At 42.3% G+C, this 13,677-nt stretch overlaps 1 protein-coding gene and 2 pseudogenes across 1 annotated transcript; 2 read left to right on the forward strand and 1 right to left on the reverse strand.

Moving 5' to 3' along the window:
• Positions 1-1,289: 1,289 nt before the first annotated feature.
• On the reverse strand, positions 1,290-4,622 carry LOC108365753 (uncharacterized). Its single transcript, XM_017619895.1, has 2 exons — positions 4,399-4,622; positions 1,290-4,342 (listed from the first exon to the last, which is right to left on the reverse strand). Exons 1-2 carry the CDS (start codon positions 4,616-4,618, stop codon positions 3,663-3,665), a joined length of 900 nt encoding a protein of 299 aa, XP_017475384.1. The 5' UTR covers positions 4,619-4,622; the 3' UTR covers positions 1,290-3,662.
• Positions 4,623-8,808: 4,186 nt separating this feature from the next.
• LOC108365754 (trifunctional enzyme subunit alpha, mitochondrial pseudogene) lies at positions 8,809-9,729 on the forward strand (annotated as a pseudogene).
• A 3,577-nt stretch (positions 9,730-13,306) lies between these two features.
• On the forward strand, positions 13,307-13,672 carry LOC108365755 (methionine--tRNA ligase, cytoplasmic pseudogene; annotated as a pseudogene).
• Positions 13,673-13,677: the final 5 nt, after the last annotated feature.

Below are 13,677 nucleotides of genomic sequence, written 5' to 3' on the forward strand. Positions count from 1 at the left end.
ATTATCTTATTTAAAGTTGGTTGGTTGGTTGGTTTAAGTGGATTGTCACTCAGGTGACAAGCAATTAGCAAGTTTGCCATTTTGATTTCACAACTCGTGCAACCTACAGCCATTTGGCGGCTTTAATAAATTTCAGTACGTCATACAGAGAGAGGCAGCTGCACTCTGAAATATTCTGCAGGAATGGTTTGCCGAGTGTATTTAGCCTCATCCTTGCGAGGGCTGGACACTCGCACAGCAAGTGTTCGACTGTCTCTTTTGAGCCCGGGTCATCGCAGCTGCGACAGAACCTATTGAAGGGCAGTCCTATCCTTTCGGCATGTACCCCAACGGGCCAGTGCCCTGTGCACACTGCAGTAAGTTTGTAGGCATTTGTTTTGCTCATTCCTAAGAGAGCTTTGGTTTTGAGTGGGTCGTAGGACACCCAGAACTGCCGGGCAATTCTGTAGGATCCTGTGCAGTTCCACCTCTGCCTGGCCTTCGAATGATAAAATTCGGTAATTTTTGTCTTAATCTCCCTGAGCGAGGCGCCCATGTCCACCGCGTGGGACATATCCAGTGCGGAGCCGCTCCTTGCTAGTTCGTCCGCTGCCTCGTTTCCGTAGATGCCCCTATGTCCCGGGACCCATATTAGGGTAATTTCGTATTGATCAGAGATATAGGCCAGCTCTCTCCTACATTCATCCACTAGCTGAGATCTAACAAAGTTAGAGGAAAGTGCCTGAATAGCCGCTTGGCTATCCGAGAGGATGTTCACTTGCGTTCTCGCGGGTACATTGTCTTTGATGTACCTTACTGCCTCCTTAATAGCAAACGTTTCGGCCTGGAAGACGCTTGCATAGTCTGGTAGGCGGAAGGATAATTTTAGGTTATATTGCTCAATGAAGACCCCAGCACCAACCCCGCATTCCATCTTTGACCCATCCGTAAAGACAGTTAAGCCCTGCAAGTACCCGAAATCTTCCTGATTCCAGTCACTGCGGCTTGGGAATTTCGTGCGGGGTTTGTGGTGAACCCAGGTCTTCGACAGGATATAGTCAGTGGGCAGCGCTTTAATTTCAGACGGTATTGCGTCTAGGATGGAACCGTGCCCGAACGGTCTTTCCTTCGAGATCCCCAGGGCACGCAGTCTGATGGCGCTGTTAGCAGCTGAATTCTCGATGAATATATCTATAGGTAATAAGTCAAGAAGGACGTTCAAAACGTCCTTCGGACAGGATCTCATTGCGTCTGTTACGCTAGCGGCTGCTGACCTTTGAATTCCGCCTAGCTTTTTAACTACGTAATCCTTAGTAAGGGCTGGCCACCAGACCAGCGCCCCATAAGAGATTATGGGTCGGACTATAGCTGTGTACATCCAGTGCACAATTCTTGGTTTCAAACCCCATCTGTTGCCCAACATTCTCTTGGCCGCATAGAGAGCCACCGTGGCCTTCCTAGCACGCTCCTCAATGTTTGGTTTCCAGTTAAGTTTGGGATCCAAAATAACTCCAAGGTATTTCACCTTCATTGACAGATCCAGTTCCGTTCCTCGGAACCTTGGTTTATTAAAATTTGGTAATTTTGTTTTATTTGTGAAAAGCATAAGGTCAGTTTTCTCCGGGTTTACGCTAAGAGAACAGCTTATGGCCCAGGAATCTACTATCTTTAAAGTCCTTTCCATAATTTCACTTATGACCGAAGGAAACTGACCCGATACCAGTATCGCTACATCATCGGCGTAAGCCACCGCTTTGATTCTCTGAGAGTCCAGCTTTACCAGTAGTTTGTTTAAGACCATGAGCCATAGTAACGGTGATAGCACTCCTCCCTGTGGGGTGCCTCTCACTGCATATACGGCCCTGCTTTGGTACCCCAGTTCGGCATGTATTACTCTGCTCCTTAGCAGAGACACTATCCAAGCCCGGACACAGTGATCAATCCCTGTTTCCATAAGTGCCTCATGGATGGAATCTACACTGACATTATTAAAGGCCCCCTCGATGTCTATAAAGGACGCCATTGTAAATTGTTTATAGTAGAGCGAACTCTCAATTGTACGTACCACTTCATGTAGGGCAGTCTCCGTTGACTTCCCTTTCAAGTACGCATGTTGAGAGCATGATAAATTGGACGTCTTGTCCCTAACATACAGATCCAACAGCCTCTCAAACGTCTTGAGCACGAAGGACATTAGGCTTATTGGTCGGAAATCTTTAGCATTGTCATGACCCCGTTTTCCCGCTTTAGGAATAAAAATTACCTTAATCTTCCTCCAGCTTAACGGAACGTGGTTCAGTATTAGGCACCCTCTAAAAATTGTTTCTAGGACTGGAATGACCATCTCAGAAGCTTTCTGAAGCATGACTGGTAGTATTCCGTCCATACCCGGTGATTTATAGGGTGAGAAGCTGAAGATAGCAAATTTTATCTTTTCCCTCTCTAGTAGCTCCTCTAAGAGGTCTTCGGAGAGGGTTGGTATATGGTCTGGGGCATCGGTTTCCACTACATCGATTTTGCACCCTGGAAAATGTGTATTCAGAAGGATATCCAGCGACTCCCCAGCCGACTCGGTCCATGAACCATCTGACCTTTTTATATATGTTGGCTGTGAGTGCCCTTTGGCAAGGATTTTGCTTAATCTCGCAGATTCCTTGGTATCCTCGATGGATTCGCAGAATTCCCTCCAGGACGCCTCCTTGGCGTCCCGTATCGCTTTTTTGTATTTCTTTAGGTTCTCTCTGTATAGGTCCCATACCTTAATCCTGTAGCATTCGTTGAAGGATTTTCTTACTTGCTTCCGTAGCGCTGTAAGGTTCTCATTCCACCAAGGTGTGCGCGCTTTCTTGCCATACCTCAGCGGACAAGCCTTCGTAAGGGCCTTTCCGAAGGCCTTATTCAGGCTGTCCGCTTTGGCGTCCAGCTCGCCCCTTGTAGGAATGTCTTCAACTGGTAGTTTCTTCAATTCTTTTCCAATAACCTTTTGAAATAAGTCCCAATCTGTTTTACGAGGGTTTCTAAAGGGAGTAGGCGTATCCGCCGCAATATTTAGCTCAAAGAGTATTCGACGGTGGTCCGAGAGGGTCTCTTCGTCGGATACTCTCCATTTATTGACCTTTAGGCTCCCCTCGGTCAGCAGAGTTAGGTCTAGGACCTCTTCCCAACCGCAAAAATCAGGGGTACTAGGAAATATGAAGGTGGGAGTACTACCTCTATTACAAATCCTAAACGTAGAATCAATAATAAATTGAAATAGCGACTCACCTCTTTCGTTGGTTTCCGAGCTGCCCCATAATGTATGCCGTGAATTGGCATCGCAGCCGAGTAACACTGGACTAGCTCCTGCTAGCCTTTGTAAAGTGACGACTTCCTGTGGCGGACACGGCCTGTCGTGCGCCATGTATACGGATGATATAAGACAGCTTTGTTTATTCATCAACTCCAAGTTGACGACTGTAGTATCCGGTGAGCTGAAATTGGAACATAAGAAAGCTTTAATATGTTTTTTAACCAATACACACGCGCGGGGTTTACCTGATATACTAGTGTAGAAGAGGTTATAGCGGGCGTCAGTGAGTCCCTTAACCTCTAGGTCCCTTACCCAAGGTTCCTGTATCAACGAGATGTCGATGTCTTCCTCCCTTAGGAAGACCAGGAGCTTGTCCGAGGCAGCCTTAGAGTGCCTAAGATTTGCCTGGACCACCTTCATCGACTTTCTCGGCATTGTTAACTGGCCCTGTGCCTGCCAGCACCTGGTTGGCATCTTCAGCGACCTCTTCGTCCGCGGTAACCTTGAGGTTCATATCGCCCAACATCTGGTTGGCATCCTCGATATCAGCCTCTGGAATCGGCTCATTGGAGCGGAATATTTTTAGTTTCGCTGTTCTCACCCCGAAGAGCAGCTTGTTGTCCATTTTTTGCAATGGCCCAATACTTTCTTCGTTAAGCCTCAGAAGGTACGAAGAACTCTGCGCGCCCTCTAGAGGCTTTTCTGCACGAATGACTACCCAGTCACTCATGGGTATTTCTGGATTCTGCCGTTGCAGGAAGCGGATCAACTTGTCGCTATCCATAGCCATCTTCGGCAGCCAAATGCGGGCCCTGGGTTTCCTAGGTACCTCCTCGGCAGGGATTAGTTTGAACTTCAAACCCTCCCAGGCGTTGCCGAGCTCGGCTACGCACTTGCCGAGGAATTCCCTAGAGAACTCATCTCTACATTTGAAAATCCGGCAACCCCTCAGGGACTCACTGGAGTCAAATCCTGGAATAGGGTTGTCCGGATTTTCAAACAGGTAGTCGCCCACCCGTTCAGAGAGTTTTGACTCGATCTCGACCCACCTCTCCTGAACGGGCTTACCGCTGCCTGTGGCTTCGTCGACAAGCGCGACCTGAAGGTGATCCCTGGCCACCTCACAGTACCGTCGTTTCGCCAACGTTTCTTCTTGCTGGGGCGTGCTTTTTGTGTCCGCCCTTTTTCCAGCTGGTTCTGTTGTAGACTCCTCCTTAGGTCTACGTCGTTTGACTGCCACAGGCTTCTTGGTTGGTTTTGAAGTAAGGTACCTCCTGTACTCCTCCACCACTTCATTGCACCTGCGACTGTCTTCTTCATCCTTGGGGTGTACAGTACCGGCCGCTGCATTCTTGGCAATCTTGTCAAGAATGACGACAGCCCTGTTGTACCTCGACCTGAGCGCCACCCCGAGGACTTGGTTTTCCTCCTTTCTTGCTTTGGAGTGCTCCCTGGAGCACTCAACGCTGCCTTTGAGGAAGATGGGGTATTGTCGGGATCGCTAGGCTTAGCGCTCACCGGTATTGTTGTCGAAGAGCGTGCAGAGTCCTGACTGGAAGCGAGGAGCACGTCCTCCTCTGCGCCCAGGATGTCTTCCGAGACATCTCTCCTCTCTTCGAATTTTGTGTTTGTGTTTTGTTTTTTGTTTTTATTATTGTTTTTGTTCATTGTTGTTTGTTCCCACGAGTATGCTCGGAAGGGGTGGTCCACCCCGGCATACCGTTTATTTAAAGTATTCAGCATATTGTATTTAAATAATTGTTGATATAATTCAGCACAACTCAAAGAAAAGGCACATGATTCGTTATTTACTAAATTATTCTGCTTTCAATAATGCAATTCGTTGAGGTACAGATAAAAATTCCTTTAATACTAAGTCAGCATTAACATCCAGATTGCGATGAATATTGAGAAAAGCTAGCCCATTGAGAAGATCCTCTTTCATAGTTTTTTCATAGTATAGTTTAAATAAGTTTTTAGGCGGCACAAAGTTGATAACGTTCATATAATTCACACACCTTGATTGGCGTAAAGTCAATGCCAGAAGATTCGAGAAAATTCTGTAAAGTATTAGCTAATCCTGCACCAGTAAAATCGCTGACGGGAGTGAATGTACTGAAATCTTCGCAAATTTTATAAGTCTTGGTGCGTTAGGTGCATATAGAAATTTATTCAATGACTGAAATGTCCGAAGTCTCGTCTCCTAATATGGAAAAAGCCTTTGATTTGTTGACTCGATCAACAATTTGTTGCTGGATTAAAGTGTGACAAGTTCCAATCAATTCATTTTGAAAGCGATGGCTCGTGTAGATAGCACTTTTCGATGAATGTTCTAATTGTTGTTTCAATTCAATGTCACCTTTAGCTCGATATCTTAAAAGCGCACGAAAGTTTCCATCGTTAGTTGCAGGTTCTTCTGATGAAATTTTGCTTCTCTCTTAAGATTCACGCAATGCCAAACCCTGACGACCACACAGAATGACCGGCTCGATTATAGGAACTAAAAGTGATTTGCTTTTTTCTATAAAATCGAGCTTTTGTTGAGATAATTGTAAATCAATCGGTAAAGTTGTCTGTCCATCAATATTAGCTCGCAAATAGGTCTTTTATTTTAGCTTCAAAGTTCAACATAAAACAATTCTGCAGATGCATAAGTATTAAAGCAGTATCTTAAATATTTTAATTAAAATCTTATAAATTTAGAATTTACACTTAGGTCTGCGGTTTATTTTTATGCGGATTTGAATTCATGCGGTAAAAGTGTAAAAATCAGTGTTAGCTGTTCAATAAATGACTATAGGTAACCTTAGGGTCAAGGTGTAGGAATGGTATTTTCAGGGATTGAAGTCAGAAGTCCAAGCCTTAATTTAAGCCTAAGTGGAAGGTTCTACCAAGTTTTGCTTAATTGGGGTAATCAGTTTCTCCTGTTCACCAAATTACTATAAGTGACCATCAAGCAAAGGTACAGGAATTTACAGGGATCGTAGTCGAGATTTTTAGTTCTAATTTAAGCCTAAGTGGAAGGTTCTACCACCCTTTGTTTCTTGACTAGGGCTTATCAAATATTGCAAAAAACGCGATTTTTTGACACTTCCACCTCGTTGTTCTTAATATCTGGAGCTGATGGAAACTTTATGCTTACGGATTCGTAATCAGCACAAACAATCTGTCAAAAATAGCGTTAACATTTGCTGCATCAATTTTTTCCCCATTAAATAGCGAATACCCGCATGTTTGCGGCGCTTTCAAAAACCTTTCGAACTGTAAAACAATATATTCTACGCATATATGTAGATACATGGTAAAAGGATCATAGCTTGCGCTACCGCTTCATCTCACTCTCTCTCTCTCGCATAGCAGGCATATGGAGTTCGTGGTTGCCTTGATGTGCACCTATACACCATACGGGCATATTGAGCTCGATACATAAACACTCGCAAAGGTATTCCCTACCTCCTCTACTACTCTAACTCGACCACACATTTAAACCTGGTCTCCCGCTCCCACTCAGCTAACACCAATATATCGGTATCTGGTTGGTCCATTTATCAGAAAAAATATCATTTACATACATTTTATACGTGACAAATGGATTGTTGTTTTAGCGTAGCACGACTCCTGCACCACCTATCGGAAAAATTGAAACTTTGCGCACTCCTTCTTCTAAACACCTTGCCAAAAAAGCAGCAACCATTCGAATCGGTTATGAAACATAGGATAAAATTGGTCCCAATTGATTATGCTAACAATGAGTTTCACAATTATCCTAAATTTTCCAAGCTTCACATCATCAAAATCAAGCGATAAAATGCAAAATTTCGTCGAAAAAAGTTAAAATTTTTCGCGTTATTCCGGATTTTTCCAAGGTTTTCACTTAGAATTTTCTATTTTGCCATTAGAAAGCCATTCCGAAAGAATTGCACAAAAAATTGCATACAAAAAAAATAAATTTTCGATTTCTCTGATTTCCCGACTTTCCCGGAGGGTTTTCCCAAAATTTTCTTTCGTAAAAACCTTCTCCTGGCAATTACGAACAACCAAACAAAAAAATTTAGCCAAATCGGCTCAACCGTTCTCAATTGATGAATTACTATAAGATTTTCACACCATTTTTATATATACATATAGATAAGGAACAGCTGTTCGTCAATAGCGGTTTCTGACTGAAGTTTTTTGCAAAAGTGTACATACATATGTATCTTTTCCTGTCATAAATATATCGATGGTCCTCTACAATAACGACACAATTCAAAATTCAAAGAATAAAAAAACTCGTACTATTGTTAAGTGGCTCGTGTCTTTAATTATTGTCTTATTCATGTATAATCTTTACAACTTTAGTTGGGACTAGACATGGGTTAGCCAAGGATTAGAGACATGAGTTTCTTAACAGTAATAAGGGATTTGGTATGTGAATATATATATTTCGATAATGAAATAAATTCAAGCATAAATACGATTTTTAGCTACATATACATATGTAACTCAATTTCAGCGCCACCTGGCGGCAAATTTTTTTCGAAAGAATTATTTTTCCTGTTATCAATACATATTTGGAACCTAAGGATAATCGGACCATTAACACGTTTTTTAGAAATAACTCGACTCCAACGGCACCTGGCGTCTCTTTTTTTGCAGTGGTATTGTTTTTTCCATTGTCAATACACAGCTAATCGGACCATAAATACGGGTTCTACTAATAACTCGCCAGCGCCACCTAGCGGTTGTTTTAATAGTTATTCTGCTATTCGGAAGGTAGACAAATTCAAAAAACAAATATCATAAAAATCGGTCCAGCCGTTCTTGAGTTATAAATGGTGTAACTAACACGACTTTGTTTTTTATATATAGATGATGGGAAATTTGTATGTATATTTCCCTCCAACAGGGGGGTTTAACCCCACAAAACTCTCCCCTTGTGGCCGGCCCTGCTTGGTACAATTTTTATGGTTAAATTACTGACTATGGTTAAATTACTGACAGGCTCAATTTCAAGTCCGCTTCTTCTGGCTGAAGTTAGCCTTAATGTTCCCTCTCGTGTATCAAGACACTTTTCTCCCCTATTTTCGAAAACTTGTAAAAATAATATTGAATTACACGAGCCACTTCGTTGCTTATGCCAGGATTTTAACTCTCATTCCAGTACATTTGATATATATTCTCTCTCAATAAATGATTGACTAACATAAAGACATAATAATCAGCTGATGGATTGGGTTCTGTAGCTGAATAGTTTTAGATCTCGGCACTTAACAAAGTCCTGCCTCTCATGACTCGGCATAAAAATTGAAGAGAATAATAAAGTTTCGTATGTCATACGGATGGCGGGAGGAGGGAAACCGTAGGGGTTAATCATAAAATAATATGCCGTACATATGTATTATTGTGAATGGCTGTGGTTTTTGTTCATGTTTTATTGCCAACCAACACAAATCAGCTACGCTAACTGTCGGATTTCATACGACAAATATCGATTCGTAATAGGGTACATCACAATGCAAGCGTTTATCGTGCATCGTAACAAAATTCATATTAGGGGGATGCATGCATACATAAATTCAAGAACTGACCATTTGAAACTTTACTATGTTTTACATGTATATGTATTTTTATATGTTTTACATTTTAGACTTCTACAAGAAGGAGTAGAACCATACGAACTGGACAAGTTAACGAGAAGTTTTGGATTTCCGGTAGGCGCTGCAACATTATTCGATGAGGTCGGCATTGATGTGGGCTCTCACATTGCAGTAGATCTGGCGAGAGTAAGCTTTCTATTAGATTTATTGAAACATTTATAATTTATTTTTCACAGGCATTCGGAGATCGATTCAGTGGAGGCAATGTAATGTTGCTGGAGGATTTAGTTCTTTCAGGATTTTTAGGGAGAAAGTCCGGAAAGGGCATTTTCATATATGATGGTGCGAAAGGAAAAGGAAGTCGCCCTGTGAATATGGACGCTCTTAGCATCGTGAAGCAGAAATACTCTCTGGCTTCAAAAGGAGCGAATTCAACCGAAGACTTGATTTTACGTATGGTATCACGATTTGTAAATGAAGCTGTTATATGTCTAGAAGAAGGAATTTTGGATAATCCTTTGGAAGGTGATGTTGGTGCTGTATTTGGTTTGGGCTTTCCTCCTTTTACTGGAGGACCTTTTCGTTGGGTCGACCATTATTCGGCATCGAAACTAGTAAAAAAGATGGAAGGATACGCAGGTTTATATGGTGTGGCATTTGAACCAGCTCACACATTAATGGAAATGGCAAAAAAATCTTCGAAAAAGTTTTATACAAAGGCATGAGCATTTGACACTTCAAATCCTTATCCAAAGTATGTAACTTTAATAAACCACGATTTTGTATACAAATTTAAGTTTTAATGTAGTTGTTTATATTTTATCAATTTATATAAAATCCTTAAATGTATTACTCAATAAATATAACAATGCGTGGAAAAAACTAACTTTCAAATGAGGTCATGAGAGCTGCAGTAGCCTATAAAACTGGTCAACAGTGATTTTCGTGCAGAGCAACTCTAATTCCTTTCCAACATAAATTAAAAAATTTATTTCCTACGTCTAGTTTTTAAGATAGCGCCACATAACGTATTTGGTTGAAAAAAGATCGATCATAAAAATTTCTAATGTCAGGAGAATTCCTTAACCGATCCAAATGAATAATATATCAAACAGGGTTCGTATTTGCACACACATGCTCTACTCACACACGCGCCAGAAACGTATTCAACTTGCAGTCGTTGCTCATACACATGTGTGCATAAGTGGAAAACAAACTCTGCTCACAGCAAAGTGTGTACTGTTTGTTCCCTGCAGTGCAAAGCCAATCCCGTTAGAAAAAATACTAGTTCATCAACTAGTATGTGCCTACCAGTTTGACAATTTCGAAGAACTTCAGCGTTCAGCGACATGTGCCTTTGAATTGCCAACACCAAATATATAACGCAATTAATTGCTCTTCTTATAACCCTATTTGGTGCTGATATCGCAGGTTCGAGTCCGCTCGGAGGCGGTTAGGATTTTTAAAATTAATTCAATGTAAGTCAATATAATTATATCAATTTAAATATAAATTATAAATTTGAAAATCTAATTTCATTGCATATGGGAAGAAATACCTGTGCAAGCGATTGAACCGCGGACCCCAGTACTACCACGCCAGTGCTCTGCTCTGTCGGCCATTGTTACTGGTATGCTGCTACTAGTATTTCTACTAGTAGATGCTGATGCATAGACTGACAATTGACATATCGTACGACATCGCCATGTTAAAAATACCAGTCGCTAGTAGTAATTTAGTTCACAACTAGCAGCTTTCCCTGCAGGGTTATTAATCGCAATGCACATGTGTATGAGCAGATTTTTTTACGAATTTCTGCTCACGCACAATATATTTAAAAAAAAAAATTTTGTTGTAAAACTTCTTTTTTTAACAATTCAATAAAAAGTGATATGTTGATTGTTTTTTATATGACAGAAAACATTACTATTTTAAGATTAGAGTTAGAATTCGTATTGTATGAGTTTCTACGACTGCTTGTGTCGTAATGCGGTCGGAGCTGCTGTATCTTCCTCGCATGGTGACCGTGCAACGCTGCAGACGTCCTGATCCGTTGCGTTCCAGTTGGAGATCTCTCACCAGTTCCGAATCAACCAATGAGTTTGGTGCGCAAGGGTCAATCATTGCGCGAACCAAATGAAGGCGGCCCCTTGCTTCAATCCGCACTATTGCGGTCGGCGCGAGGGGGATAAGCGCACGAATGATCGGCGTTGATATGGCGCTTTGCACTAGGCGGCCCGTTCGGAAGCCGGTCGGTGGAGCGCGTTGTAAGGCACGACTATTGATGTTGCTGTCGTTTGTGCGAGTTTTGTGGTATGGTGCTGCTTTGCGTAGCCTAGACGATCGCTTAGACGAGCGGAAAGTACGAGTTTCCGCGCCGTCGTGTCGTTTTGGCTTGCGTTGCGATCGTGATGCCGGGCGGAAAGGACTGGTTTCCGCGCCGCCGTGTTGCCGCCAGTTGTGTTGTTGACGCGTTTGCGAGCGGAAAGGACGAGTTTCCGCGTCGCGTCGGTTGTATTGCTGACGCATTTGCGAGCGGAAAGGACGAGTTTCCGCGTCGCGCCAGTTGTGTTGTGCACGCGTTGGCGAGCGGAAAGAACGAGTTTCCGCGTCGCCCGCGCGTGGTTGTAACTTGTCTAACGGTCTCGGTGTGCCAGTTCCAGAGTTGCGCTTTTGTCGCTCATGGGGGGAAGAGTCTGTCCTCTCTGACCCCTCCAACTCCTCCTCTTCGACCTGCTGCGCCCACGACTTCGTCTGCTCCGTAACGTCGATAGAGAGTGCCCCGTCCGAGCTCTCGCCGTCGTTGATCGCGTTCGCTGGGTGCCTTTGGTCTTCGCAGTCATCGAGATGGAGCGAGGTGTGATGCTTTTCGCGACATCGGTGGCATCGATCCGTGCTGCTGCACATGTCGAGGCGGTGGAACGGCGAGAGGCAGTTTGGGCAATATTTATGCAGCAGGNTGAGAGGCAGTTTGGGCAATATTTATGCAGCTTATTGCTTCGACCGCTTTGCCGCGGTAAAGGGGGCATAGTCGAATGCCATGCGCTCCGCCGCATAGCCGGCATAGAACCGTGAATTTATCAGCGCGTTCTTCCGCATGTGCGCGATTAGCCGAGAAACGAGTCATTCTGTAAATGAGTCTCGTAGTTATGTCCGTAGGTGTAAAAAGTTACGTACTATTAGTTTTGGGTTGGGTGGCAAGAGGCGAATATATGTATGCCTGTATGTCTCGTGAAAGCACATTTTATATATACGTGTGATATACTTATGTACATATATATATATATATATATATACTATTTGTTTATTTATTTAATTTGTTTTGACTTGGTGAAGAACAAAACTGGGCCAATTCAGACTTTCAGTCTCCGCGTACTTGTGCGGTATTAAGTATAGACTAATGGTCTTACTCTTAAAAAATAAATAGACTTACAAAGCTCCAGAAAGTGGCGTTTTTATAAAAAAGCTTCAATTTAAAAAGCGGTTAAAGTCTTCTTTATTTTCAATGACTTTGAGCGTAAGGTTTCGTATTTGGGTTAAAACAGATCTGTGGAAGGTGACCATCGCTATAAGATTTTATTCCATTACATTTGTTGCCATTTGCTTTTGCATCGAACAGACCTTTATGTAGTACAAACTTTTCGATCACTATTTCCCCGAACACACCGTGAAATTTGTAATCTCGTAAAAGGTGTCATTTGTGGTTTTGTGGTGAGTTTCACCACTTGGCCTGGCACGGCGAAAGAAAATTTCCTCACTATGGGTTCGAGACCGGGCTAAGCCAGTAAATAGTACATCAGTGTTGCCAGGTCGAAACTAAGTGAGTATGAACAGTTTTTAATGCACATAGTTAAGTTGCAGTTTGAGAACAAAAAAAAAGACGATAAACCTGTGATTTTATTCCAATTAAAAATATTTTTGTTAAAGAAATGCGAATTTTTAAATTCGTAACAAAAAAAAAACGTAAAAACTTTTTATTCTTACATACAGCATCAGAAGCTAGCATAAATGAAAAAAAATCCAAAGGCTTCCTGGTTCAGTTTATTAAAAATTTTTATTACATGTTGACGATTTTTACATGCAAAAGGCGTTTTTTTTTATAACCAAACTGACGCTTTCTCAATATATCAAGTTGTGCACCTGACAACCAGATGGTGCTGCTTGCCCTACTCTTATGAAGGCTCGCAATTCGCCCAATCACATATGTCAAACGTTGAGCTAATACCGTATGTCAAAGTTTTGACATAGCAATAACTTCCTGAATGACTGAAAATTTCATTCTGGATTTGGCACGTGGTAAGTTTGGTAGTAATTAGTAAATTATCATTGTTATTCAATTCATTCATTTCATTTTCAGATTCGACAATTAAGCGTGGCTTTAATTAATGGAGTTTATATGCAATATAGGCAGCGATACGCATTTACTGTTGCCTTCCTNACATTGGCGTATTCGGTAATGATGCACAGGACTGGCATACCTGCTGATATATGGCGTTTCTACCTTGCTTGTGCGCGTCCCGAAGGACAAGATTCTAGCTTTAGTTGGAATGACTTAGCGGCGCGTAATAATTCCGACTTGCTAAACAATCTGGGCAATTTTGTAAATCGTGCGTTAGTCTTTTGCGAAAAGAACTTTGATGGCGTCATACAAGCCATGACCCTAACCAAGGACGAACTCGTACTTTTGGCACTTATAAATCGTGAAGTCCGTGCCTATGTAAACTCACTTGAAAAGGCCAAATTACGTGATGGCATTCGACATTTGCTTTCAATTTCTCGCCAAGGCAATGGTTATATGCAAGCGCAACAGCCGTGGGTGTTACTGAAAGG

The sequence above is a fragment of the Rhagoletis zephyria genome, unplaced genomic scaffold (assembly GCF_001687245.7).
Source record: "Rhagoletis zephyria isolate East Lansing unplaced genomic scaffold, Rhagoletis_zephyria_1.1 Rzeph_scaffold_01988, whole genome shotgun sequence".
Classification (NCBI taxonomy): domain Eukaryota; kingdom Metazoa; phylum Arthropoda; class Insecta; order Diptera; family Tephritidae; genus Rhagoletis; species Rhagoletis zephyria.